The following is a 25,048-nucleotide window of genomic DNA, read 5'->3' on the forward strand; positions in this document are numbered from 1 at the left end:
CCTTTTTTTTTCTTTCTTTTTGACTAAAACGAGGAGGACTCGATTAAAATGAATCTAACGAGAACCCGGTTTGTTTTTCCTTAAACCGTGATTCTCGAATCCAATACCGATTTGACACGTGTAAGCTTCTTTCTCATTCGTTCCTTGTGTTTTTAGTTTTAACATTATCAGGGGACACGGACACCGGAGCAACGATGCGGACTCTGAAAACACATTCGGAGCTGCCGTTGTCAGATTTTCATCTGCTTCTCTTCGTGGCTCAGTTTCTGGACGTGTCATCCGACGTTCCTGCCTTAGCTGAGTGTAGTCGCCTGTTCCCGAGGGCTCATCGAATCAATGGCCAATAGTACTTGTTAATTTTTGTTTTTTTTTTCTTGATGTTCCTTTATATCCCAGAAAATCTGTTTTACTAGTTGACAAATGAAAAAATCTAGTGTACTCGTCATGTATTTGATACAAGTTTGGTGGTTAATTTACAACTTTCACTGAGTAGTAGTAATTTGTTCAGGGGCAAATTGGCCAAAAGAATTGTTAATTATCGAAATATTAAAAAGCTGAAAATTGGCGGGAGAGGTTAGTCTCCAAAGCAGTAGTGGAAGCCCTAGGTTAATTTTCTCGCTCGTCTGCAAACGCCATGGAAGACAGTCCTCAAGGCCTTGTGAAGAAAAGGAGAAGAGTTCGGGATCAGGACGACGGCAGCGACCAGATAGAGCTCGATTTCCAGGAAACCCGTCCCAAGCCCAAGCGTAGTCGCACCCATCCTCCTCCTCAACAGAATCTCATTGGTACTGTCTCCTTAATCGATTAATTGTTTTGTTAGAGCTTCATCTTGTTCCTTTTCATTTTTTTGCCAACAGAGGTTGTCAAAGGCAACGGGGATCTTATTTCTAAAGCCGTCAAGATTTGGGTTGAAAGATATGAACACTCTCCCAGACTTGCCACCACTGAGCTCTTGTCAATGCTCTTTCAGGTACTCCTAACTTCTTTATGTATACACACACTGAGGATTGCTGATTGAACCACACCATTTCCTGAGAGTACCTCCTTCTTGATAGCTTTTGTGTCTTGTAGGCTTGCGGTGCTAAACACTCCATCAAGGAAGATCTGCTTGATGAGACTGATGTCCATGATGTTGTCATTGCCTTTGTTAATAGTGATGAAGCCGTAATTGATTGCTCTCTTTTGATTACATTTTGTTTCTTAAGAAATTTTCAAAACTTTCTTTTCATTTTGGTTGGCCTATAGGGGGAAGTTGAAGATTATCAGAGTTGGAGAAACAAGGAACTCAACAACTTCAAAGAAAATCTTGTTTCGTTCTGGAATTATCTGATTATCGAGTGCCAACACGGGCCATTGTTTGATAAACTCTTGTTCAACAAGTGCATGGACTACATAATCGCACTGTCATGGTTTGTATTCAAACATTACAAACTTATATGCCTCATAGAATTCTATTTATGTTTGTCTTTTTTTTTTCTATTGCAGCACTCGACCTAGATTTTACCGTCAAACTGCCACGCTAATGGGCCTCCAACTAGTTACATCTTTCATTTCTGTTGCAAACACACTCAGTTCACAGCGACAAACCACCCAAAGACAATTGAATGCTCAAAGCAAGAAGAGAGCTGACGGGCCTCGTGTGGACTCCCTCAACAAAAGGTTGTCTGTTACTCATGAACAGATAACTACACTGGAGGGCATGATGCGAAAAATTTTCACTGGGTAAGATTGGATAACGATTATACTGTCAGCTAAGTATTACACCCACTCAAAAGAAAAAAGAAATGGGTACTCTTTTTATGCGAGTGTTACTGACTCAAGTCATTGTTACATCTTATTATGAAGGTTGTTTGTACACCGATATCGAGATATTGATAACGATATTCGGATGTCATGCATTCAGTCTCTCGGCATTTGGATTTTGTCTTATCCTTCTCTTTTCTTACAAGATCTGTACTTAAAATATCTTGGATGGACGCTTAATGACAAAGTAAGCTCCTTTTCTCTCTCTCATATGTTATCAAATATATGTTGGTAATAGTCACTGCTCTTGTCTGTTTATTGAATTATCCGAAGAATGCTGGAGTGAGGAAAGCTTCTCTATTGGCATTGCGAAGACTTTATGAAACGGATGAAAACGTCCCCACGCTTGGTCTATTCACTCAGAGATTTTCCAATCGAATGATCAAGATGGGTGTTGATGTTGATATGTCTGCAGCTGTATGTGCTATAGGGCTTGTAAAGCAACTGCTAAGGTATTCCTCCTCAAAATAATTTTCTCAACCAAAGCTTCACCACAAATGTGTTGAAATGCCATGAGTTAAAACTTGAGCTTTTTTTTGTTGCGCAGACAACAGCTGATACCTGATGATGACCTAGGCCCTTTGTACGATTTGCTTATTGATCAACCTCAAGAAATCAGACGTGCGATAGGAGAGTTAGTGTATGACCACTTGATCACACAGAAGTTTAACACTTCTCCGTCCAGTCTTACAGGTTTTACTCTGAGATAGTCCATGTCCTGGGCACTAGAGTTTTTTACTTACAGAACTTGGTTCAGAGTTATTACATCCTTTTTCAGGTCCTGGTGATTTTTCCTCTGAGATCCATATCTTCAGAATGTTACAAATATTACGGGAGTTCTCCACAGATACGATTATAAGTGTTTATGTAATTGATGGTGTTTGGGAGTACATGAAGGCCATGAAGGTAGAGTGTAAGAGAAATTACTATTTACTGTTCCACGTTCATTATATAGCTGTGACGTGTACCTTCTGCAGTTTATTTTATCATTGTTATGATGCTGCTTTTCTTGCAGGACTGGAAGTGTATCATCTCTATGCTTTTGGATCAGAATCCTCAAACTGGGTCTACTACTGACGAGGACTCGACAAACTTGATCAGACTTCTGATTGTGTCAATCAGAAAGGCTGTCGGGGAGAAGACAATTCCTTCAACGGATAATCGAAAGCAGTATCACACTAAAGCTCAGCGAGTAAGATTTTGTCTTTTCTCTTTGTGAGAGAGTCTTCATGTTGTTACGTTGATATAACGTTGCAGAAGCATGAGACATACATTACTTTTTTTTTTCTTTTTCTTGAAAGAAACTAGGAAGGACAAAATACATTTAAATGATCTTAGAAGGCACTGTACTCTGTTTATACTCTGTTTCCCTTTCGGTTATGAAGATAATGACTTTGATGTTTCATTGCTGTGAATAACAGGAAATGTTTGAAAACAACAGGAAAGACTTAACGGTGGCAATGATGAAGAATTATCCACAGCTTCTACGTAAATTCATGGCTGACAAAGCAAAAGTGTCGTCTTTGGTTGAGATTATTATGTTTATGAAACTTGAGCTCTATTCTCTTAAAAGACAGGAGCAGGTGACTAAAATCATTTTGTTTCTTGATGGATGCCTTTTTCTTCTTCTTGTTATTCACCTTTCTCAGTGAAAGTTACATTTTGTCCCCCGTGTCAGAGTTTTAAGGCTGCCGTCCGACTCATAATTGATGCTTTTTTCAAACACGGGGAAAAAGAAGCACTAAGATCTTGCGTCAAGGCTATAACATTTTGTGCGTCAGAAAGTAAAGGGGAGCTTCAAGATTTTTCCCGTGGGAAGCTTAAAGATCTTGAAGATGAGCTTTTAGATAAGCTCACTTGTGCAATTAGAGAAGTCAAGGTACACTTTACTTCCTTTGCCATCTATCTTGATACTTGTCTTAGGGATGCAAGTTTACATCTGTTTTCTGTGCAGGATGGAAATGATGAATACTCCCTCCTTGTAAATCTGAAAAGGTTGCATGAGCTTCAATTGTTAAAGCCTGTGCTTGTTGAGAGCATGTTCCATGGGATTGCTTTGACGCTCCGCAATTTCAGAAATTTGGACGAAGAGGTGCTCAAGGAATTAGTTTAAAGCTCTTACTATTTTTTTTTTTGTGTCTCTCACATCTTAATGGAACAGTTGTTCATGGTTGCTTAGGTTATCTGTTTCCTGCTTATGAATATGTACATGTATTTGGCGTGGTCTCTGCACTCCATCATAAATTGTGAAGCTATCTCCGAAGCTTCCTTATCTTCCCTTATATCAAAGCGTGATACTCTGTTTGAGGAGCTTTCGTACTTCCTGAATGGAATTGAGGAATCGAAGAAATATGGTAATCAGCTATCGCTCAGGGTAAGACTATTTGACATTCCAATTTAACTTACACATTTCATTCCTTATATGTGCTTGTGTTATCAAGGAATGAGTCACGTTTCACCTAAAAAGTGAAATCTTCAAGCTGCAGATCTGTGCTATACTCGCCGAAACATGGTGTTTGTTTAGAAAGTCAAATTATGACTCGAGTAAACTTGAAAGATTAGGATACTGTCCCGACAGTGTCTTTCTTGAGAAATTTTGGATACTCTGTGCAGAAACTTTTAGCACTTCAGGTGACTCTTTGTTTTGCTTTTCCACAAACCCCTGTCATTTCTTGATTTTCCAAATTACGTATTATTTCTGCCGGACTTTGACACAGATGAGACCGATGAGGAGGATGAAAATACGGAATACGTTGAAGAGACAAACAGAGATGTTGCAGTCATTGCTGCCTGCAAGTTGGTTGCTAGTGATGTAGTGCCAAAGGTACTTACCTAGTGCATTTTACATTGCTGCGACACCTATATAGATTGATGCTCACATACCGATTTTTTTATATGGATTCTTTTCTGTTGCAGGATTATCTAGGACCAGAGATAATATCACATCTTGGTATGCATGGACCTGGTGTAACAGGCATCATAAAGAATCTTATTACATGCTTAAGCAAAAAAGAAGATGACATCTCTAATATCTATCTGGAATCCTTGAAAAGGGTAAGCTTTTGGCAAAGATTTTCAGAAGATGCAAAGTTTCCTAGTCCAAGAAAATTGTTGACACTATGTAATTGGGCAGGCCTATCACCGGTATTCAAGTGAACTTTCTAGTGGCCGTGAAGAATCCAGGGTAGATAAATGTCTTCAAGTGTGCCGGGAGCTTGCAGGTGGGCTCTCAGAAATGTATATCGGGGCTGCTTGCAACAAGTACAGATTGGAGATTTTTAGTGTGGTCAAGGAAGGTGTTGAGTTTGCTTTTAGGGACGCCCCAAAGCAACTGTTGTTTCTGGAAGTTGCTATCCTTCCATTTGCAACCAGACTCTCAGTGCCTGACATCATTGACATGTAAGACTGATGACTCTCTGAGCAAGTAGGAAGCTCTATGCTAATAAATAACTTTATATATGCCCTTGTTTGCTTGCTGAACAGTAAGAAGGACGTTCAAGGGCGTATAGTGCATGTTAATACAGACGAAGATCCCAGCGGATGGCGTCCTTGCTTCACCTTCTTGGTTTGCCTCATTCTTCGTGAAATAGAGCGATGAACAGCGATAAGGCCGCGATCTGGATTCCTGCATTCTACGAGGGTGTATACAAGGCTGTTGATGATCCTTCATTGGATTCAATTATCTCGTGGAGCACAAGCAACCGTAGTTTCATCATATGGAATCCGTAAGAGTTTCACAGAAGAATTCTTTCGACGTCATTCCAATTACTATCTCCCGATTACTCAACTTTTTTCTCCCAGCTTGATTTCCATGTAAGTCTTTTTGTATTTGCAAGATTAATTAATTACCTCTCTCCTCGCTATATCTATCTATGGTTTTGTATGTTTGTTGGTAGGGATTCCAAAGGATTAAGGGATCTGGGCATTTGGAATTTGGAGATACTTATTTTGTGAGAGGTAAACCTGAGCTTATGAAGGAGATGCAGATTAGATCTGTTCTCAAGAGAATCCAGAAAGCTAGAGAAGAGGAGCTTGAGGATCGCTTGCCACTTTTACGAATTTGATCAAAATCATCATGCTTGCTTTTCTTTCAAAGATCGCTATCTATGTCTTTCCTTCCTTGTTGTTATCAAGACTTTGAAGTATCTTTCTTGTGTGTGAGGTTATGAAAGAACCCTACAAATAGAGCTTCTTCTATAATCTGTGCTGTGCAACACTTACATATTTGTCCCATCTGCATTCTGGTATCAGTTTTGCACACGCACCATGAAAACTACTCTTGCAACTATTCTTGTAACAACCAAGTGCTGCGCCTTTAAGCCCCCAGCAGAAACCATGAGACTAACACAGTGGCAATAGCTAACGTTAATCCCATGCTTAGATTCAAACCGAGACTAACGCAGAAATAGTTTTCTGCTGGGTAGACCACAGACTCTGCGAGGAATTCTCTGTTTCGGTACCAGGTAGAGCATAGACTCTGTTTGGATGTTGGCCTAGAGAAGCATTGAAGAAGAAACTGTTTTGAGGAGTGACGTTTGAGAGGAGTAGTAGACGGTTCTTGTTCAAAGTGCTGTTCGGTCTGAATGATCCTTCGTCCAAGCACAAAATGCCGTGACAAAACATTTGCGCGGAGAAAAACACACAACACGTGTTCTGTTTGGAAGGAAAAAAACAGAGGATAATCGAGAAGAAGAAGAAGAAGAAGACTCTTGTTGTTACACATTTCTTTACGAGATTTATTCATTGGTTTTAGATTGCAAGAGTGATGGACTTTTTCTAGAAACATTTGCTAGAGTGATACGAGAGCGAAGAAATCGCAGAGAAAGAAGCTGAAGCCATGAGACTGACTGGTGATTGGTTCTCGTCTCTTTTCCTCTGCTCTTTATGTGAGCTTCGATGAGTGTAGTAGTAGCAGAGGGAATCGTAACCCGGTTTGTTTCCGGTTAATCCTAATTTGTTCCGGTTTGTTTTTCCTTAAACCGTGATTCTCGAATCCAATCCTGATTAGACACGTGTAAGTTTCTTTCTCATTCGTGCCAGGTCTTCCATTGTAGATCATCATCTCTCTCTTCCATCTCTCAATCTCTCAATTTCCAACCCTGTTCCTTGGATCAGAGATACGAATCTGAATCACAATCTCGAGATCTTCAGTGTTTTTTCCGACGGTAATTGATGTTTCACGTGGAAGAAGAAAGCAGTGGAGGTGATGGGTCTGAGATTGATGAGGAGTTTGGCGGGGACGATTCGACGACGTCATTGTCGCGATGGGTGTTCGATGAGAAGGATGATTATGAGGTTAACGAAGATTACGACGATGACGGATATGATGAGCATAATCACGCGGAAATGGATTCCGATGAGGAGGATGACAATGTGGAGCAGCGTTTGATTCGAACTAGCCCTGCCGTTGACTCTTTTGATGTAGATGCTCTTGAGATTCCTGGAACTCAGAAAAACGAAATTGAGGTTAGCATCTGTGTGTGAATGCTCTTTCTTCTTCATGTTGTTTACTTTTCGATCTGATTAAGTTGAAGAAGAACTTGGTAATCTGTTTTTGTAGGACACTGGTATAGGAAAGAAACTCATACTTGCTTTGCAGACACTTGGGGTTGTATTTGGTGATATTGGAACTAGTCCATTGTATACCTTCACTGTCATGTTCAGAAGATCTCCGATTAACGACAAAGATGATATTCTTGGAGCCTTGTCATTGGTTATATACACTTTAATATTGATTCCTCTTGTAAAGTATGTACATTTTGTTCTTTGGGCCAATGACGATGGTGAAGGTATATCTTTTCCTCCTTTATATGGTGTAGATTGAAGTTCTTTTAAGGTGAAAAGTTTTAATTTTTGGAAATGAACTGCAGGTGGTACGTTTGCTTTGTATTCGTTGATCTGCCGGCACGCAAATGTTAGCCTTATTCCAAATCAACTTCCATCAGATGCTCGCATCTCAGGCTTTGGTTTGAAGGTTCCATCTCCAGAACTTGAAAGATCCTTGATAATTAAAGAAAGACTTGAGGCGTCAATGGCCTTGAAAAAGCTTCTTCTGATTTTAGTTCTTGCCGGCACTGCTATGGTCATTGCTGATGCTGTTGTTACACCAGCAATGTCAGGTACTATGTCACATATAAATTATAGGGAAAAGGATGTGAGCAATGAGCATTACTATTGCATGAATAAACTCCAGCTAATTCTATCCTCTTTTTGGACACAGTAATGTCTGCTATTGGTGGTCTGAAGGTTGGAGTTGGTGTTATAGAACAAGGTAACTCATAATTCTCGTTGACATTTATTAGCCTATATATGGTCATGAGCATGATTTCATCTGACTTTCACAACTTGTAAACGTTTCCTTAGATATATTTATTCCTGGTCCCCTTGACTTCAATTAGATCATAGATACAGCCAAGAAGAGGATAAACTCCCTCTCAATATTGTCTAATAATTCTACAAAGCTTTCAAAAAACATAATCTTATCTTAATGAGTGATTAGTGACCTATTTTTTTGTGAAAAGTTTCTGACTATGCCTTCATTTGCAGATCAGGTGGTCGTGATATCAATCAGCTTTCTTGTGATCTTGTTCAGTGTACAAAAATATGGAACCAGCAAATTGGGGCTTGTTTTGGGTCCTGCTTTACTTCTGTGGTTTTTTTGTCTAGCGGGCATTGGAATTTACAACCTTGTTAAATATGACAGCAGCGTTTTTAAAGCGTTCAATCCTGCATATATCTATTTCTTTTTCAAGAGAAACTCTGTAAATGCATGGTATGCACTTGGGGGTTGCGTTCTATGTGCAACTGGTAAGTTTCATATTCTGGGAAATATTTTACAAACTTAAATATATTGAATGACCTTTTGACTAAATGTCATTGCTCATTCGTATACATGTGGATCTTGTCTCAGGATCGGAGGCCATGTTTGCAGATCTTAGCTATTTTTCTGTTCACTCTGTCCAGGTAGTTTAAAGAGTTAAATACTCATTTTCTTGCTCCTGCTCTTCTGATAGTAGTCTTTCTTAGAGTCATCTTTTGATTCAGTGGTAGTGTTTATCTGCAGCTTACTTTTACCCTTCTGGTGTTACCTTGCCTCTTGCTGGGTTATTTGGGTCAAGCCGCATACCTTTCTGAAAATTTCAGCGATGCTGGGGATGCTTTCTTTTCGTCAGTTCCAAGTAAGATCCACTAGCTTCCACAGTACGTCAAGATCAACAAGGGTATTCCTTCATTTGCTGGCTTGATTTTACCTCTCATATCACGTTGCTAACTATTTATTACTCTTTTTTTTTTTTTTCCAGGTTCTTTATTCTGGCCAGTCTTTCTCATTTCTAATATAGCTGCTTTAATTGCCAGTCGTGCAATGACAACAGCCACATTTACATGCATCAAACAGTCAATAGCACTAGGCTGTTTCCCACGTCTTAAAATCATTCACACCTCAAAGAAATTCATTGGACAGATTTACATACCGGTTCTTAACTGGTCCCTTCTGGTGGTGTGTTTGATCGTTGTCTGCTCTACTTCAAACATCTTCGCGATTGGAAACGCATATGGTAATATTTTCTTCTTGTAGCACCTGATTTGGGGAAAGTTGAAATATTTAGCTGAAACCCGTTTTAGTTACTTTTAAGTAGTTTTATGGCACAAGTTGTTGAAACTTAAGTTCTGGTACATCATGTCTAATGTTTTTCTGTTATAAAGATGATCCGTCATTGTTCTTTACTTTTCAACTTTTATGTCCACTTTTTTTGTGGCTTGTCCGTTAATCCGAGAGATATTCACGCCTGTGGTTTTGGATTTGGATCTTCAGGCATCGCAGAGCTGGGAATTATGATGACTACAACAATTTTGGTGACCCTTATCATGCTTCTTATCTGGCAAACGAACATCATAGTTGTGAGCATGTTTGCATTTGTTTCCCTGGTCGTCGAACTGATTTTCTTCTCATCAGTTTGTGCAAGTGTGGCTGATGGAAGTTGGATAATCCTGGTTTTTGCTACAATTATGTTTCTCATAATGTTCGTTTGGAACTACGGGAGTAAACTGAAGTATGAAACTGAAGTCCAGAAAAAGCTACCAATGGACCTACTACGAGAACTGGGCAGTAACCTTGGGACGATTAGAGCACCCGGTATTGGTCTGCTTTATAATGAGCTAGCCAAAGGAGTTCCGGCAATTTTTGGTCATTTTCTAACCACCCTTCCTGCAATCCATTCCATGGTTATCTTTGTGTGTATAAAGTATGTCCCTGTTCCAACTGTGCCTCAGACCGAGAGATTTCTTTTCAGACGTGTCTGCCCAAGAAGCTATCATTTATTCCGCTGTGTAGCCAGGTAAACAAAGCAACCGTTTTTCATATGGAAGACAATTTAGTTATAACAACAACATTTTTATATATAAAGTGCTTTGCATTCAAAACAGGTATGGGTACAGAGATGTGCGGAAGGAAAATCACCAGGCGTTTGAGCAGATACTGATTGAGAGTCTAGAAAAATTTATACGCAAGGAAGCGCAGGAGCGTGCACTTGAGAGTGACGGAGACCATAATGATACAGATTCCGAGGATGATACGACTCTGTCCAGAGTTCTGATAGCACCCAATGGAAGCGTGTATTCACTTGGAGTGCCTCTCTTAGCTGAGCACATGGATTTATCAAACAAGCGACCCATGGAGAGAAGAAAGGCCAGCATAGATTTTGGGGCAGGTCCTTCAACGGCGTTGGATGTGGAGCAGAGTCTAGAAAAAGAATTGTCGTTTATACACAAAGCGAAAGAGTCAGGGGTGGTGTATCTACTGGGACATGGGGACATAAGGGCTACTAAGGATTCTTGGTTTCTGAAGAAGCTGGTAATAAATTACATGTATGCTTTCTTGAGGAAGAACTCCAGGAGAGGGATAACAAACCTAAGTGTTCCGCATTCGCATTTGATGCAAGTTGGAATGACTTATATGGTATGAAGAAGACCCGATCAAACTAGTTTTCATCTACGCGCAAGTCTCATGAATTGTCGAAGAACATGAACCACATACCAATTCAAGAGAAAAAAAAAGTTCTTTTACACATTGTTGCAAAAGTGTGATGGGTTATTAAAGTGCAGGAGAAACAAAATGATTTTTTGTATTGAGAGTTGATATTTGATTCTGTGTTTGTTATTTATTGATTGATTTGTATTGGCTCGTTCCAGACTGAGTATTGGAATTTAGAATGAAGGACTTGCTCTTGCAATGAGTTTTGCTACGTCACATAAAATTTGTATCTCCATTTCGTGTGTGACATGATCATTCATGGCTGGGTACACAAGTAACTGAAATCCCGCTGCTTAGTCACTATAATTATACACAATCAAATCCCAGAGTATTAAATGCCAAAGCCAATGCAGAGTTTGGACATGTGTTATTGTGGCTGTGTTACAAGCTCAAAGCAATTGTTTGAAAAATCACGTCGAGATGATTCTCCAAATTATCAATACCCTAACAAACCCCTCTCAAGAACAAGAGCCCTCGCTAAGAATGAAAAGTAAACTAAAAAGAGATTTATCTCTGCAAAAATCAATGATATTGTGCCTCAGTGAAGCAGAAATGCCCCGTTTAAGAGCTTTCCTTCCATCTTGTATTCTCATGTGGCTGTTTTGTTCCCTCTTTTGGTTCCCGTTTGAAATTTTTGTCGTTTCGGTTCGAGAAGAATCTGTACCTTAGAAGTAAGGAATTAGTCATGACACCGAGAGAGCTTACACCCATGAGAGCCCCTGCCATTGATGGAGTCAACATGGTTCCAGTCAATGGTAGCAGCACTCCAGCCGCAATTGGGATTCCTACCTACATAGTAAATTTTAAACAAAATACATTATTAACTGATTATATATTCACACTGAATCTCAAAGCAAGAAAATTAAGACATGAAAATGCAGAACAACTTACAATGTTGTATCCAAACGCCCACCAAAGGTTTTGCTTCACGGTCTTCATGGTTTGCCGACTTAGCTCCATTGCATCAAGCAACTGCATGGAAATCATGTAACTACTAACTTCATGTGTCCAAATTCATGGAAGCCAAAGGGAAACATCTATTACCCTTATTTCAGTAAGAAAATAGAGTTTCCTATGACCAGCAATTTTACGCATCAATTAAAAATTTATACAACTAGATGAAGATGCATAATGACAAGTCCACAAATCTTAAACATGTTCGAAGTTTCATCAATACAGCAAGTACTATATGGTTTGATGTAGTAATCATAGAGCTCACACTTTATAGCAAAATAAAATGAGAAAGGTACAAGTGTTGTGGGGATAATATGAGAAACCTGTGTTAACCGATTGCCCATCAAGACAACGGGAGACACCTCACTGGCCGCTCCTGCACCACCACCCATGGCCACTCCAACATCAGATGATGCCAGAGCAGCAGCATCGTTTATTCCATCACCTACCATTGCAACAATCTTCTTATTTTTTTGAAGTTCATTGATAAAAGTCTTTTTCTCTGCTGGTTTAACTCCTGCTATAACCTGTATAAACAAATAAGATCAGACATTTTTAAAGAAAAAGGAGATTGCCAAATTTTAGTTTGTATAGCAATGAAAGTCAGTATGACCAAATTTTATCAAAACGAGGTTTATGCCTACAGCTCAAATTTTAGGTCATGACTTTAAATGTTTGGTAATTCTTACTAAATACCACCTTTTAGCAAACCATGCATGCCAAAACTCCTAAAGAAGTTTTATCAATCCATGTAAAGAATAAGAACATACCCGTTCTTGATTAATTCCTACGACAGAAGCTACATAATTGGCAGCATTCCTCTTGTCACCAGACAGCATGTACACATCAATTCCCTGGCGAGTCAAATTCTCAACAACTTGAGCAGCATCCTCCCTGACTTTATCTTCAAAACGGATGACTGCAGCAAGTGTATTGTCCACCCCAATATACACAACAGACTGGTTGTTAAGTTCATGCTCTTCTAATGCAAGTGTTGAGTTCCCGGTGGCTCCATGTCTGCATAGCGGAAAAGTGAATTAAAAAGATATCTTTTCATCGTTTAAAATCCTGCAACATCAATGCTTGATCAAAAATATTTTTCATCATGTATTATTTATTCATTATTCAGCTTCACAAGTACTCTATGGTTAGCTATGTACAATCCTATGGAGAGAAAAAAGAAGATATGTATAATCTTGATTAGTGGCCAGGCAGCAAAAGTAGGTCAAATCGTGACAGCAAGGCAACATCATCAACGGAAAATGCATAAACAGCAATACTGATATGAAGTATACTAAACATGAAAGATATATGAGGGCTACAGTGGTTACTTATCAGGTGCCAAATCACTCCTAAACTAGTTAACAAACCACTTATAAAGGATGAACATATTATACCTCTGGACCCATTCTAGGGTCCCAACTGTAACCCTTTTGTTGTTGACAATAGCAACGGCACCAGACCCTGGTTCTTCAGTAAATGTTCCATCCTCTGCCTGCAGTGATGGAGTTCATTAACTTCATCAAACTAGGGAAATAATTATCATTTACAGTCCTACCTTCATAGTTTGACAATTACAAGCCCGGGCTGCTTTTACAATCGCTTTCCCAACAGGGTGAGTAGTGTTTGATTCAACAGCAGCTGCTAACATCAAAACCTCTACTTCTGACCAAGTATCATTCAAATTGTGTCTGCGTAAGAACATGATGAGTCAGATGATTTCATAAAACACAGAAGTATGAGGAAAATTTCAAGAAAGAAAAAAACTAATCTGAAACAGTACAAGGCTTCAGCAAAAATATGATTAAAAAGTATAGAAGTGCTGTGCCCAGAAGCCTGACCTTGGATTTTCAGGAATAATAACTTCAGTCACAACAGGGTGTCCCTTCGTCAGTGTCCCAGTTTTGTCAAAGACAACAGTGTCAACGGAGGAAAACTTTTCAAGAATATCACCACCACGAAGAAGTAATCCTCTTCTTGCTCCTAATGATGTACCAACCTAAGGAATATATCAAGATATTCAACGTCTTATTCTGTCTGATTCATAGCAGAAAAACTGTATATGCAGTAGAAAAATTACCAGCATTGCAGTTGGCGTAGCCAACCCAAGGGCGCAAGGACAAGCCACAACCTGTATCCAAATAAAAGAGGGAGAAACTCTTTTTAAGCCATCCTTGCTTTGATCAATATAAATTACTAAGGTAATAGAGTCAGAAGTGAAACACAAATTTCATTCGTATTCTCTCTAAATTTTACAATTGATATCACAGGCTGCAGTTGAGGGGTTGTATAATAGGCTTTCAAAAACTTTGTTTGCACATTCTTGATCTCATTAAATATTAACATTAAAATAAAAAATATATATATTAGAAATATACCAGAACGCTGCAAGATAGTTGAAGGGCCAAAGACATTGGGCTCCCATTATGCAAGGCAGAAGGAAGAACATGTGCACCAAAAAGATTCCAGAATGTAAATGTAGCTGCAGAGAGTGCCATCACTCCATACGTGAAGCGCCCTGCGACCTGTAATTGCAAAAAAATTGTTAGTCCTGGTTATATATTTGAATTTTGCTGAAAGGGTTTTTATTCCATGGGAAATCAAGGTCAGTCCAGATTGATATTCAAAATGCACTAGGAAAGAGAGGAGAGACCTTGTCAACCAACTGCTGTACTGGTGCTTCTCTACTCTGAGCCTCTTCAACCAGACGAATAATGTCCCCAACTGCAGTTTCACCCCCTGATCTATGCACTTCGACAGTAAGAGTTCCATTCAGGTTTATAGATCCTGCTGCGACTTGACTCTAGCCCAAAAGAATTTTTAACAAAGCAAATGTGAGTTATATCTACAGAATAATTTTCCAAAGTTGATGAAATGTATAATCTGTGCAAAGAGACAACCCAAAAAGTCGTGATTACATTCTCATCTATCTCAGGCTACACTAGATATAGATAGGGGTGGAATAGAAAGTTACCCCTGATTCTTTTGTCACTGGCAATGGTTCACCTGTGAAACTTGACTCATCAATGGTGCTTCTACCTGACTTGACCACACCATCTGCTGGAACTCGATCCTGGTAAAAAAGGAGAACAAAACCCAAGCGTCAATAAAAAGGATACATGAAGAAAAACATTAAAATAAGATGGTCTTTGCATAAGAATGAATGAGAATATCCCTTGCAGTAAAATATCACTAAATGGGAAAACAACAACATACTATGAATGAGAATGAAAATTCTCTCTTCTTACTCCTGGTAGTATGACGACTAGATCACCGACAGAGAGACTATTACAAGGGACCTCAACAGTTGAATTCTGCAGATCACCATCAAGCAGAAGGCGAGCTTTTGAAGGCAAAACGCTGAGAAGGCCAGTCATATCACTGGTGGCTTTTATTTTAGCTCTCTGTTCAAGATTCCTTCCCAGCAACACAAAAGCTATTAACATAACTGGTTCCTCAAAAAATGTCTTCCAACCCTGGATGTCAAAATAGTTGTACAGGTTTGTAATATCAGCTATCAATCGCAAGAACCAATACAGATATGGAGGTCAAGGGTTTAAGTACTCCCAGCTTACAAGGAAAAGAACAAGCATTATTACTACTAATGCAGTTGACTTTAAAATATGTTAATGCAGCAAAACTGTTCTGTCTCAAATTATTGGAGCCTGTATTGAAAACTAGGAGACGCATATGCTACATACCATTCATTCAACTCCAAATAATCTTTTTAAAGCATTTGGAACCATAAATGATGAACCAGTCAAACATTCATGCAACATAGTTTACTCAAGTTATCTGACTATATTCAACTTAGACCAAGAACATTTACCATCTGGTAACACGAGATTAAAATGCCAGACTGATTTTATTGGCACAAGGAAATCTGAACTAAATAAGAAAGTTGATTACTAGAATATATCAAAATGACCATATGGTATTCATGTATACAAGGCGTAAAGGTAGTTGCATATATAAGTTTTAGATCAAAGCTTTATTCAGAATTAAATAAAAGCTTTATTAGTGTTTATTTATCTAGAAACATTTTACCTACAACAAAACTTCGTTCGATTGGAAACTAGAGGGTGTGAGGGAAGGGATAGTTAACATACCAATTTTGGAATCATGGCTGCCAGTGAGCTAACAGAAAATGATGACAAAGCCCCAAGACCAACTAGCGTGTTCATGTTTGGGGAACCTTTTAAAAGGCTCTTGATACCGTCAAGTACTAGCTTGCGTCCAGGACCAAGTAACGTAATCAAACATAAGGACACATGAAACCCCGTTGAATGGATTGCATGAATCCAGGGAGCATTAACACCTAGAAAGTGAGTTAAATGGCCAACCAAGCATACAGCACATAGGGCCCATGAAACAGCAAGCTCGCGGCCTGTTAAACAATCAAGAGATATACAAATCTCAGAAACAAAACATCAATATCCTATAAGAACATATCAAATTTGGGGAAACCATTTTTACCGCTCTCTTTTAAGCGAGCCTGCTTGTCTTTTGTCTTTGTTTCGAAAACTTTGAAGAAATTCTCTGTCACCAAATCTGGAACAAATATAGATACTTAGTGCTCATACCAAGCAATATAACTGCAAAATACCCTGACTCAGAAAAGCAGGGGCATCCAGATTTTTTCTGCATTTATAAGAAGATATACCTAAAACTACCATTTAAAGAGCAAAACATACTAAGATATGAGAAAACAAAAGAAACAAATTACAAAAGAGCAAAGAAAAGAGTGTGTGCCAAGTGAACAGGTCAATTAAGAAAACCATGATTGAATGAAGGTCCACCGTCAAAACATAAGTCAAATGCCCTGGAATAGTATGAAAGTTTATAGCTTTCGATGTATCCTTTTGAAAAATCGACCATTATAGAACAAGATCATCACTACAGAGTTATGCTGTTTGGTTCAGAGAAGGCATGTCAGCAATGGACAACATAAAATAAATACACGGCCTTAGGATAATCAATTTATCACAAGGACTGACAACAAAATCTACATAAATGGAACCATTAGCACCAGAATTTTTATGTTTACAATCCATTCGCCACTAGCAGCTGCTCTTAATCATCTGTTAAAGGAGAAGTAATCAAGTTAGTAGACTTGAAATTAGTCCGCAATAGACTTAAATCGATAATACACAATTTCAAATCCCTTCAAACAAAGAACATACCATAACGATAATGATTGCTGCTGGAGAAATCTTTTGTACTATCAAGGTGCCAACTCTCCTGCAATATCCTCAGGAACTTCCCCTACCCCACAAGTATCCACCGGATTTGCAAAAAGATGATGAGTTTTTTTGTTTTTACTTCAAGTCAATTAGCATTATTGAAGCACTAAACCTTTTGACACTATATTTCTATACATCAAGGGTTAAACAATTTATAGGAAATTTTAGGCACACTATTCTAACGTCCAACTGTATAATTTTCTCTGCCTCATGCAATAGTCTTGCTAGCTAATGTTTCATCTCCAGATTAGCTACCTAATTGATTCCAAAGGAACCCTATTCTTTAGACACTAGACTGCGAGAAGTTCAGAAAATCTCAAAACACAAAGATAAAGATAGTATGCAGGAACTGCAGGCCAAAGAAACAAACAAGAGATGTGAGACTACAGAAAGAACCTAAACAAGCATCTAAGGAAAAATAAGTGATCATGACTCCCTCCACCTATGGGCAGGGTATATAAAATCCTACTTTCAGCAAGAAGAAAAAAAAAAGACAAAAAGGATCACTAAAAAATATCAAGAGTCACAAACAAAATGCTAATAATTGATTATGTTAGGCATGCATTCTCAGAAAGAAAACTTGATAAATAGAAACTGCACCCTCTCTCACCTCGAGGAGTAGACTGAAACCCGCAATTGGTCAGATGGTTTGCAAGCGTCTCGCCTAAACTCTTTTGCCAATCAGGTACACTTTTAGCTTCCGGTACAGGCCACACTATTGCTGTCTCGGTGGTGAGATTAACACTAGCAGAAGCAACTTGAGGCTATACATCAAAGAAAAGAAAACAAGAAAAGAGAGTTTTTTAAAAAAAAAATCAAAATAATCAGGAAACCATTCTTTGAGACAAGAACACACCAAGTTTGGTCTTAGGCTGACAAAAGCACATCAGGAGAGGAGAAGAGCAAGTAAAGTAAAAATCTTGACACTTACTTGGCTTTCGAGTATCTTCTTCACACTTGCCGAACAACCTCCACATGTCATCCCCTTCAATAGAATAGAACATCCATGTTAGTAACATAACAGTATTGGAGTGAATTCAGAATCATATAGAAAGAGAGAGAAGAACCTACTCCAACATCGAGAATAATGATATCTGACGACGGAACAGAAACACCATCATTTGTTCCAGCACCCAATTTTGACTTGGAATCACCACTCTCCGATCCTCCGCCACCAGCGCCGCCGCTTCCACCATTATACCCACCGAATCCTGAACCGCCGCCACTTGAGATACTCCTGAAAGACGGCGATGAGATCGACAAACACTGCAAACGGTGTCGGATTACCGGCAAAACAGCAGCTCCCAAGCTTCTCAAAGCTGAATTCGACGAGGTAAGGCTACTTCCATGAAACCCACCAAGCCGGCGCACGGCGGGAGAACAACGAGCGAGCAATAAAGGATGGAGGTGTCTGGCGCCGGAGAAGTGACGGTTAAGAGCTTTAGAAATAGTGAGGAGAGGCAATGAAGGACCACCACTAGATCGAGCCATCGCTGTGGCCGCGACGGTTGAGAAAGCTGACAAGGTAGACTCCATGAAAGTGGTGGCTCCGTAATCTCAATCTCTCGAGTCCCGTTATCTTCAGGCCTGCGTTTGTTTAAGTGTTCTTTAAACGAATGGTGTCCTGTCCACGTGTGAAATCGCATTCATAGTTTTCCACTAGTTTTCCAATTTTCTTCAGACAACTTTTGGTTTGTCAAAGGTTTAATCTTTAAAGTATCTGAGTCAAAAATTTACAGCTTAATGGAAGGACTTTTCATGGCGATTAAATCAAAATATTGAATTTTTCTTGCAAGCGTGATATAAAGATTTACCGGTTTATGAAGTCAGCCACTTATCAGACAAAAGTATAACCCAACACACAAAAAAAACAACTTTAGTTTTACTTTAACAGGACACAAGCTTGATTTCTGAAACTTAATAAAGTAGGGAGCCTCTCTATACACACGCATCCTAACTCGGACAAGTATTTTCTTATTCTCTAGACTCCAATAGATGACTTCCCCGAACCAAGCCTTCTCTTTCGTAGACGCTCTGCGATGATGAATGCAAGCTCCAGAGACTGAGAAGCGTTGAGCCTCGGGTCACAGTGAGTGTGGTAGCGTGAGCTTAGATCGTTGTAAGTGATGGTGCGTGACCCTCCGACACATTCTGTCACGTTTTGACCTGTCATTTCTAAATGAACCCCACCAGGGAAACTCCCTTCTTGATCATGCACGTCAAAGAATGCTCTCAATTCCGCCTGATACACACCATATAATTTAATGGGCAAAAATACATGAATCATATGCAAGATTATATATGGAGTCCAATGATTAAGTAAGTAGAAATCATTACCCTGATTGCATCGAAAGAACGAGTTTTTAGCCCACCAGGAGCCATGATTGTGTTTCCATGCATTGGATCACTAACCCAAGTCACAATCTGACCGGCTCCTCGTACTGCTCTGATCAAATTAGGAAGCTTTACCCGCATATTCTCAGCTCCCATTCTCACAATAACTGTAATCCTTCCAGGCTTGTTCTGAGGGTTTAGTATCTCTATCAGCCTAACCAGTTCACTAGGGACCATTTTATCACTCACCTGCATCGAAGTATCAACATCTGTGAATTTCTCATACAAAAACCTGTTGAACCTTCTTTATAAAAAGGTTTTCCAATATCTTCAATACCAGGAAATTAAGACTTGCAGGGTATCCTATATAGTTACCAACAGTTCTTGAGTGTATAGACCATCACATAGATTTCACACAACGTTCGGTTTTTCCTCAACATTTTAGTGTTTCTTTCTATACGAACAAAGCTATGAAACTGATACTCCTATTCAAATTCAACAAACCGAGACTTGACAGTCACATACCTTGATTCCAAGGGGGTTAGCGATTCCCCTCAGAAACTCAACATGGGCACCATCAAGTTGGCGAGTTCGCTCTCCAACCCAAAGCATATGCGCAGAGCAATCATAGTAAAGTCCAGATGTGGAATCCTCTCTTGTGAGTGCTTGCTCGTAAGGCAGTAACAAACACTCATGGGATGTCCAAAACTCAGTAGTAGTCATGATCGGGTGAGCATTGGTAAGTCCAGCTGCACCCATGAATCCCAAAGCCTCATCAACTCTATTGGCCAATTCACGGTACCTGTTGTCACAACAATAAGAAATAAGAAACCGTTCTCCAACTTGACAAAAGTATATGTCCAATTGGTTTAACATCATAACAAACAAGGTTATAAACAAGGAGAAAAGTTTATGAACCTGTCACCCTGTTCACTATGTTGTGTGAAATCAAGATTCCACTGGCTAACTCTCTGCATAGCTGCATAACCTCCAGTAGCAAATGCTCTCAAGAGATTCAACGTAGCCACAGATTGTGTGTATGCTCTAACCATCCTATGAGGATCAGGAATCCTGGATTTCTCATCAAAAGCATCACCGTTTATGTTATCTCCTCTGTAACTCGGCAGCTTCACACCATCTTTCTCCTCAAATGGGTCCGACCTCGGCTTGGCAAACTGACCAGCCATTCTTCCCACCTGAACACTCAAAACCCACAAAATCATAAACTATCCATAACCAGATTCATCACACAGAAAACCTCCAGATAAATTCGAGCTGAGTGAAAAACTCGACCTTGATAACGGGTAACTGGCCACCGAACATGAGAACAACACCCATCTGAAGAAGAACCCTGAAGGTATCTCTAATGTTATTAGCGTTAAATTCCTTGAAACTCTCAGCGCAATCACCACCTTGAAGCATAAAGGCTTGACCCATAGCCGCTTGACCGAGCTTATCCTCTAGTTTCCTCGCCTCACCAGCGAAAACTATAGGAGGGAAAGAAGAAAGCGTCTGTAGAACCGAATCGAGATCCTTCTGGTCAGGATACTCCGGCAATTGCAAAGCTTTCAGCGATTTCCAACTGTCTATGCTCCATTTAGCCGAAGCGGAGGCTGATTGGGTAGATTTCTTGGGGTCAGTCGAATGAATGGCGAAAACAGGGGAGAAAGAGATCGGACGGCGAGGAGCGTGACGGTAGGGGAGGAATGACTTGGTCGTGAGAGGAGAAGAAGCGTTTAGAGTCAACATTGCTTTGGGATTTTGATTGACGACTAGTTCCGGCAGAGAATGGATAGAGAAGAGAAGAGTCAAAAAGAGATGATTTTTATAGCCAAATTATGAAGAAAAAAAAACAGTAGCCACAAAGCGAACACATCTGATAGAAACAGAGGGTTACCCAATTATCATCATCTTCATCGTCTACTCTAAACCATTTCTGTAACACTCTTTGTTACAGACTTGAATGTTTTAAGTTATGGCCGATCATATAGTTCTTTCTCTCCAAGCTCCTCGCTTTCTGATATTCCCTTGTTCTCTTCACCGTTCATGGAGATTTCCCGGATATTCCGTTCCCGAGTTCCGATTCTCCTCTCAACTACAGTTGGCTAATTCCATTTCACCTTCAAAGTCTCCAGCTTCCTCTTCTTCTCCATGTCCTCCGGAGAATTCTGCTCCAGAGAAGTTCGATCTCGTGTCCAGCACTCGTAAGGCATCGTGTTTCCTCTTCTTCTTTTGTTTTCTCTTCCTTCACCGGAAAAGCTTTCAAGTGTCTGAACCCTCAATTACTAGATTGTCACCAATTTTACTTAGTTTCAAAATGCTGAATGATAGCTTCCGATGCTAAGGATTGAAAAGTTATTTACCTTGAAATCTGAGCTATACTCTTATATTGATACTTGTTTGAATCTTGCAGAGCTTAAGGATGGAAGTCATGTCTTCCGGTTCGGGGATGCAAGTGAAATTGAGAAATATCTCGAGGCTCAAGAAAAAGCGAGATGCGTTGAGTTAGAAAAGCAAAATGCTAAGATTGCAGAAGAAGCAAGTGAACTTTCAAGGAAACAAGGGGTACAAGATCTTGATCGTGTTTCTGAATCGAAGGGAAAATCTGATGGGAAGAAGAAATTGGTCACTTCTAATATTGAAATAAGTTCTGAGAAAGAGGAAACAGCTCCTTCCAATCTTAGTAATGTCATCAAAATTAAAAGGGTTCGTTCTCCTACTAAGAAGAAGAAAGAAACTGTGAATGTATCACAGAGTGAAGATAAAGTTGATGCCAAGATTGCTAGTGTTTCCAATCTGAGCTCCATAGTTAGTGTAGCAGAAGCTATTCCAACTAGCTCTACTGAAGAAGAAGAAGAAGTTGTTGTTTCTGAGCCAATCAATGAGAAGGAAATCACGGCCAAGTCATATAATGCAGAGCCTCTTTCTTCTCAAGTCATGGAGAATGTTTCTGTCAATAAAATAGGAGACCGTGAGACAAATGGTTATCAACGAATCACTGAGAATCGTATGGAGGTTCAAGCAATACCGTCATCATCTTCCGCACAACAGGAAGTTGTGCCTGTATCCACCATTGAAATTGATGACAATTTGAATGTGAGGGAAAAGCCTGTGAAAACTATTGAAGCTGAGGAGAATCTTGTCGCGAAACTAACAGCTACAGCGGCTGTGTCTCCTGATGAACTCGTTTCAACTTCAGAAGCAACAGATCGCAGCGTTGATGAGATCGCTCAAAAACCTGTAATTGATACGTCTGAGGAAAACCTTAAGAAAACTTTTGAAGCTGAGAAGAATCTTGTAGTTGAACCAACAGCTACAGCGGCTGTGTCTTCTGATGAACTCATTTCAACTTCAGAAGCAATACATCACAGCGTTGATGAGATCGCTCAAAAGCCTGTTATTGATACGTCTGAGGAAAACCCTATGAAAACTCCTGTTGAACCAGAAGCAACGCATTGCAGCATTGACGAGATCACTGAAAAGCCTGTAGTTGATACGTCTGATGTGGTGAGTACTAACTCTAAACCATTAAGTAGTTTTAACAGTTGTAGAAGGAATAAGAGACATCATAGAGTGTTCTGGAACAGTATATAATGCCACCACTCTAAATTCATGAAGGAAAATGATGGAGAAAATGTGGCTTCAACCATAGAAGATGAAATAACTGTGAGGGATGATAATGGTAGCATATCTAAAACTGCCGATGACACAAAAGGGGAAGATCTCCAACTTCCTGTACCTGAAACGGCCAGTCTTGAACCCATTGAAGTGGCTTCTGACAGGTTAGTAAGTAATATATTTTACTCTTGTGTTAAACAAACTGTACTATGTCTTGCATAGATACAGCTACATGCATATATATAGATATGTATGTGTCTATGTATATTTCCATACCGGGGTAGGAATCTTATTGCAGCTTTTATAAAGCGTGCTTGTTTTGCTGTGGTTGGATGTTTGAATCAAAACAGGGAAGAACTTGTGTCCAAAGCATTTTACTTGGACTCTGGTTTTGCTTCACTCCACAACCCATTTAAGGTACCTGTAATTCTTCTGTTTAGTATAAACTATATAAGGGACAGTTGGTGAAATATTAATTATTAACACTCCATAATAAACAAAACAGTATATACACTACAAGGTTATCTCAAGATCTTTCATATCTTGATCACAATCTCATTTCCCACCACCTCAAAAAGATCATTTCTAACATTCTGACAATTTTTGAATTTATAAATCCTTATATTTATGTTATGTGGTTAGTAATTTAGAAATAATGATGCCAGGCATTGGCAGGTCGTGAAGATGCTTATTTTATCTCTCACCACAACTGGATAGGTATTGCGGATGGAGTCTCTGAGTGGTCATTTGAAGGTACATTTAAGTATCTTTTTACATAGTTTGCCAAATTTTTGCAGAAACTCAGTCACTTCTATTTGTTCTTGCCGAATATATGTTTGGTTCATCTTTCAGGAATCAATAAGGGAATGTATGCTCAAGAACTCATGAGCAACTGTGAAAAGATTATTTCCGATGAAGCTGATAAGATAAGTGACCCAGTTCAAGTTCTCCATAGAAGTGTCAATGAGACTAAGTCCTCTGGATCATCAACAGCCTTAATTGCTCATCTTGACAATAATGTGAGACTTGGTCCCTAACATATATATTACATTGGAAATCCTTTTGAGATAGAGTCAGTCTGTAATCATGTAAAATTACTTTGTAGGAACTCCACATCGCCAATATCGGAGATTCAGGATTCATGGTTATTAGGGAGGGCACAGTATTTCAGAAATCGTCTCCAATGTTCCATCATTTTTGTTTTCCCTTACATATTAGGCAAGGCGATGATGTCCTAAAACATGCAGAGGTACGATGCTATTACTTAAACAATGAACTCTTGAATGGTTCATCTAAACCAGAATATGTGCAACATATGTGGTCTTGCTTTACACAATCTGCAGGTTTACCATGTGATTCTGGAGGAGGGCGATGTTGTCATCGCAGCAACTGATGGACTCTTTGACAATTTGTATGAGAAAGAAATAGTTTCAATAGTTTGCAGGTCACTGGAACAGAGTTTGGAACCTCAGGTGCTCAATGTCTTGAATTCTGTTCTCTCTTTTTTTTGGTTGGCCAAGTAGTTTCGGGTCTTCTCTTCACTCTGCTCGTTATTCAATTGGATTTGAGATGAAAAGCTTATAAATTGTTACATCAATGTGTTGGGGATATATAAGTTTGACTAATGTTTGTGCGGTGTAACAGAATATAGCAGAGTTGGTAGCTGAAAAGGCACAAGAAGTGGGACGATCTGAGACAGAGAGAACGCCATTTGCAGACGCAGCTAAAGAAGAAGGATATGATGGACACAAAGGTGGTAAACTTGATGCTGTTACTGTCATCGTTTCACTCGTCAAAGCTGTCTATACATAAATATGCATCTTCCTCTGCCACTGTTAAATGTAAATAATGGAGAGAGAGAGAGACACACACATTCACAACATCATTCTAGTTTTTTCCAATTTTATTGAAACTATGTACACTGGACTGGAGTAAAACTGTCATTCCTCCTGAGCTATACTAAGAAGCATGTGGTATGAGCCGGATCAGTCCAGGATCCGACCCGATATCCAGTTTCCGACCCAAACCTAGTCTCATAGTGACTGATGATGAACTATAATACCCA

At 39.4% G+C, this 25,048-nt stretch overlaps 5 protein-coding genes across 8 annotated transcripts; 3 read left to right on the forward strand and 2 right to left on the reverse strand.

The window, feature by feature from the left end:
- The first annotated feature begins 69 nt into the window (after positions 1 to 69).
- LOC9303244 (sister-chromatid cohesion protein 3) lies at positions 70 to 5,564 on the forward strand. The gene is made up of 19 exons (XM_002867126.2): positions 70 to 785; positions 858 to 970; positions 1,072 to 1,164; positions 1,246 to 1,409; positions 1,486 to 1,722; positions 1,846 to 1,990; positions 2,077 to 2,255; positions 2,351 to 2,496; positions 2,582 to 2,709; positions 2,819 to 2,995; positions 3,225 to 3,386; positions 3,482 to 3,682; positions 3,758 to 3,895; positions 3,983 to 4,177; positions 4,290 to 4,434; positions 4,521 to 4,627; positions 4,720 to 4,857; positions 4,937 to 5,202; positions 5,287 to 5,564. Exons 1-19 carry the CDS (start codon positions 635 to 637, stop codon positions 5,399 to 5,401), a joined length of 3,000 nt encoding a protein of 999 aa, XP_002867172.1. The 5' UTR covers positions 70 to 634; the 3' UTR covers positions 5,402 to 5,564.
- Positions 5,565 to 6,736: 1,172 nt separating this feature from the next.
- On the forward strand, positions 6,737 to 11,050 carry LOC9305282 (potassium transporter 13). Its single transcript, XM_002867127.2, has 10 exons — positions 6,737 to 7,269; positions 7,364 to 7,592; positions 7,674 to 7,922; positions 8,024 to 8,074; positions 8,350 to 8,610; positions 8,714 to 8,766; positions 8,867 to 8,981; positions 9,105 to 9,359; positions 9,617 to 10,139; positions 10,228 to 11,050. Exons 1-10 carry the CDS (start codon positions 6,976 to 6,978, stop codon positions 10,763 to 10,765), a joined length of 2,568 nt encoding a protein of 855 aa, XP_002867173.1. The 5' UTR covers positions 6,737 to 6,975; the 3' UTR covers positions 10,766 to 11,050.
- A 59-nt stretch (positions 11,051 to 11,109) lies between these two features.
- On the reverse strand, positions 11,110 to 18,727 carry LOC9303246 (copper-transporting ATPase PAA1, chloroplastic). 4 transcript variants are annotated; one of them, XM_002869165.2, is made up of 17 exons: positions 18,103 to 18,727; positions 17,963 to 18,016; positions 17,642 to 17,795; positions 16,265 to 16,339; positions 15,898 to 16,175; positions 15,037 to 15,264; positions 14,763 to 14,861; positions 14,442 to 14,591; positions 14,167 to 14,313; positions 13,869 to 13,919; positions 13,630 to 13,787; positions 13,347 to 13,479; positions 13,186 to 13,283; positions 12,559 to 12,805; positions 12,112 to 12,315; positions 11,726 to 11,806; positions 11,110 to 11,623 (listed from the first exon to the last, which is right to left on the reverse strand). In XM_002869165.2, exons 1-17 carry the CDS (start codon positions 18,565 to 18,567, stop codon positions 11,396 to 11,398), a joined length of 2,850 nt encoding a protein of 949 aa, XP_002869211.1. In that variant the 5' UTR covers positions 18,568 to 18,727; the 3' UTR covers positions 11,110 to 11,395. The 4 variants fall into 4 exon arrangements, with proteins under 4 accessions (XP_002869211.1, XP_020875377.1, XP_020875378.1 ...); XM_021019718.1 differs by lacking the exons at positions 11,110 to 11,623; positions 11,726 to 11,806; positions 12,112 to 12,315; ... (4 more) ...; positions 13,869 to 13,919; positions 14,167 to 14,313 and having other exon boundaries at positions 14,445 to 14,589; positions 18,103 to 18,681; XM_021019719.1 differs by lacking the exons at positions 11,110 to 11,623; positions 11,726 to 11,806; positions 12,112 to 12,315; ... (5 more) ...; positions 14,167 to 14,313; positions 14,442 to 14,591 and having other exon boundaries at positions 14,769 to 14,861; positions 15,005 to 15,264; positions 18,103 to 18,679.
- Positions 18,728 to 18,796: 69 nt separating this feature from the next.
- LOC9305283 (phospho-2-dehydro-3-deoxyheptonate aldolase 2, chloroplastic) lies at positions 18,797 to 21,231 on the reverse strand. Its single transcript, XM_021019723.1, has 5 exons — positions 20,659 to 21,231; positions 20,284 to 20,561; positions 19,891 to 20,167; positions 19,369 to 19,614; positions 18,797 to 19,273 (listed from the first exon to the last, which is right to left on the reverse strand). Exons 1-5 carry the CDS (start codon positions 21,112 to 21,114, stop codon positions 19,013 to 19,015), a joined length of 1,518 nt encoding a protein of 505 aa, XP_020875382.1. The 5' UTR covers positions 21,115 to 21,231; the 3' UTR covers positions 18,797 to 19,012.
- Positions 21,232 to 21,245: 14 nt separating this feature from the next.
- LOC9305284 (probable protein phosphatase 2C 62) lies at positions 21,246 to 24,940 on the forward strand. The gene is made up of 9 exons (XM_021019721.1): positions 21,246 to 21,569; positions 21,779 to 22,872; positions 22,984 to 23,147; positions 23,334 to 23,400; positions 23,649 to 23,736; positions 23,836 to 24,002; positions 24,089 to 24,232; positions 24,327 to 24,455; positions 24,628 to 24,940. Exons 1-9 carry the CDS (start codon positions 21,341 to 21,343, stop codon positions 24,793 to 24,795), a joined length of 2,250 nt encoding a protein of 749 aa, XP_020875380.1. The 5' UTR covers positions 21,246 to 21,340; the 3' UTR covers positions 24,796 to 24,940.
- Positions 24,941 to 25,048: the final 108 nt, after the last annotated feature.

This window comes from Arabidopsis lyrata, assembly GCF_000004255.2.
Source record: "Arabidopsis lyrata subsp. lyrata unplaced genomic scaffold ARALYscaffold_7, whole genome shotgun sequence".
NCBI classification, from domain to species: domain Eukaryota; kingdom Viridiplantae; phylum Streptophyta; class Magnoliopsida; order Brassicales; family Brassicaceae; genus Arabidopsis; species Arabidopsis lyrata.

What these genes read in the sequence shown, in the direction of transcription:
- LOC9303244 (XM_002867126.2), top strand. Translation starts at nt 635, where the DNA reads ATGGAAGACAGTCCTCAAGGCCTTGTGAAGAAAAGGAGAAGAGTTCGG. An exon ending in ATGCGAAAAATTTTCACTGG is followed by an intron (nt 1,723 to 1,845) that starts GTAAGATTGGAT and finishes CTTATTATGAAG; the next exon opens with GTTGTTTGTACACCGATATC. An exon ending in GTAATCAGCTATCGCTCAGG is followed by an intron (nt 4,178 to 4,289) that starts GTAAGACTATTT and finishes TTCAAGCTGCAG; the next exon opens with ATCTGTGCTATACTCGCCGA.
- LOC9305282 (XM_002867127.2), top strand. Translation starts at nt 6,976, where the DNA reads ATGTTTCACGTGGAAGAAGAAAGCAGTGGAGGTGATGGGTCTGAGATT. An exon ending in TGTTACACCAGCAATGTCAG is followed by an intron (nt 7,923 to 8,023) that starts GTACTATGTCAC and finishes TTTTGGACACAG; the next exon opens with TAATGTCTGCTATTGGTGGT. An exon ending in CGCGATTGGAAACGCATATG is followed by an intron (nt 9,360 to 9,616) that starts GTAATATTTTCT and finishes TTGGATCTTCAG; the next exon opens with GCATCGCAGAGCTGGGAATT.
- LOC9303246 (XM_002869165.2), bottom strand. Translation starts at nt 18,567, where the DNA reads ATGGAGTCTACCTTGTCAGCTTTCTCAACCGTCGCGGCCACAGCGATG. An exon ending in AGAAGATACTCGAAAGCCAA is followed by an intron (nt 17,796 to 17,962) that starts GTAAGTGTCAAG and finishes TTTGATGTATAG; the next exon opens with CCTCAAGTTGCTTCTGCTAG. An exon ending in ACCCTAGAATGGGTCCAGAG is followed by an intron (nt 12,806 to 13,185) that starts GTATAATATGTT and finishes TCCGCTATGCAG; the next exon opens with ACATGGAGCCACCGGGAACT.
- LOC9305283 (XM_021019723.1), bottom strand. Translation starts at nt 21,114, where the DNA reads ATGTTGACTCTAAACGCTTCTTCTCCTCTCACGACCAAGTCATTCCTC. An exon ending in GCCAGTTACCCGTTATCAAG is followed by an intron (nt 20,562 to 20,658) that starts GTCGAGTTTTTC and finishes TTGAGTGTTCAG; the next exon opens with GTGGGAAGAATGGCTGGTCA. An exon ending in CTAACCCCCTTGGAATCAAG is followed by an intron (nt 19,615 to 19,890) that starts GTATGTGACTGT and finishes ACTTCGATGCAG; the next exon opens with GTGAGTGATAAAATGGTCCC.
- LOC9305284 (XM_021019721.1), top strand. Translation starts at nt 21,341, where the DNA reads ATGGCCGATCATATAGTTCTTTCTCTCCAAGCTCCTCGCTTTCTGATA. An exon ending in CGATCTCGTGTCCAGCACTC is followed by an intron (nt 21,570 to 21,778) that starts GTAAGGCATCGT and finishes TGAATCTTGCAG; the next exon opens with AGCTTAAGGATGGAAGTCAT. An exon ending in AACAGAGTTTGGAACCTCAG is followed by an intron (nt 24,456 to 24,627) that starts GTGCTCAATGTC and finishes GCGGTGTAACAG; the next exon opens with AATATAGCAGAGTTGGTAGC.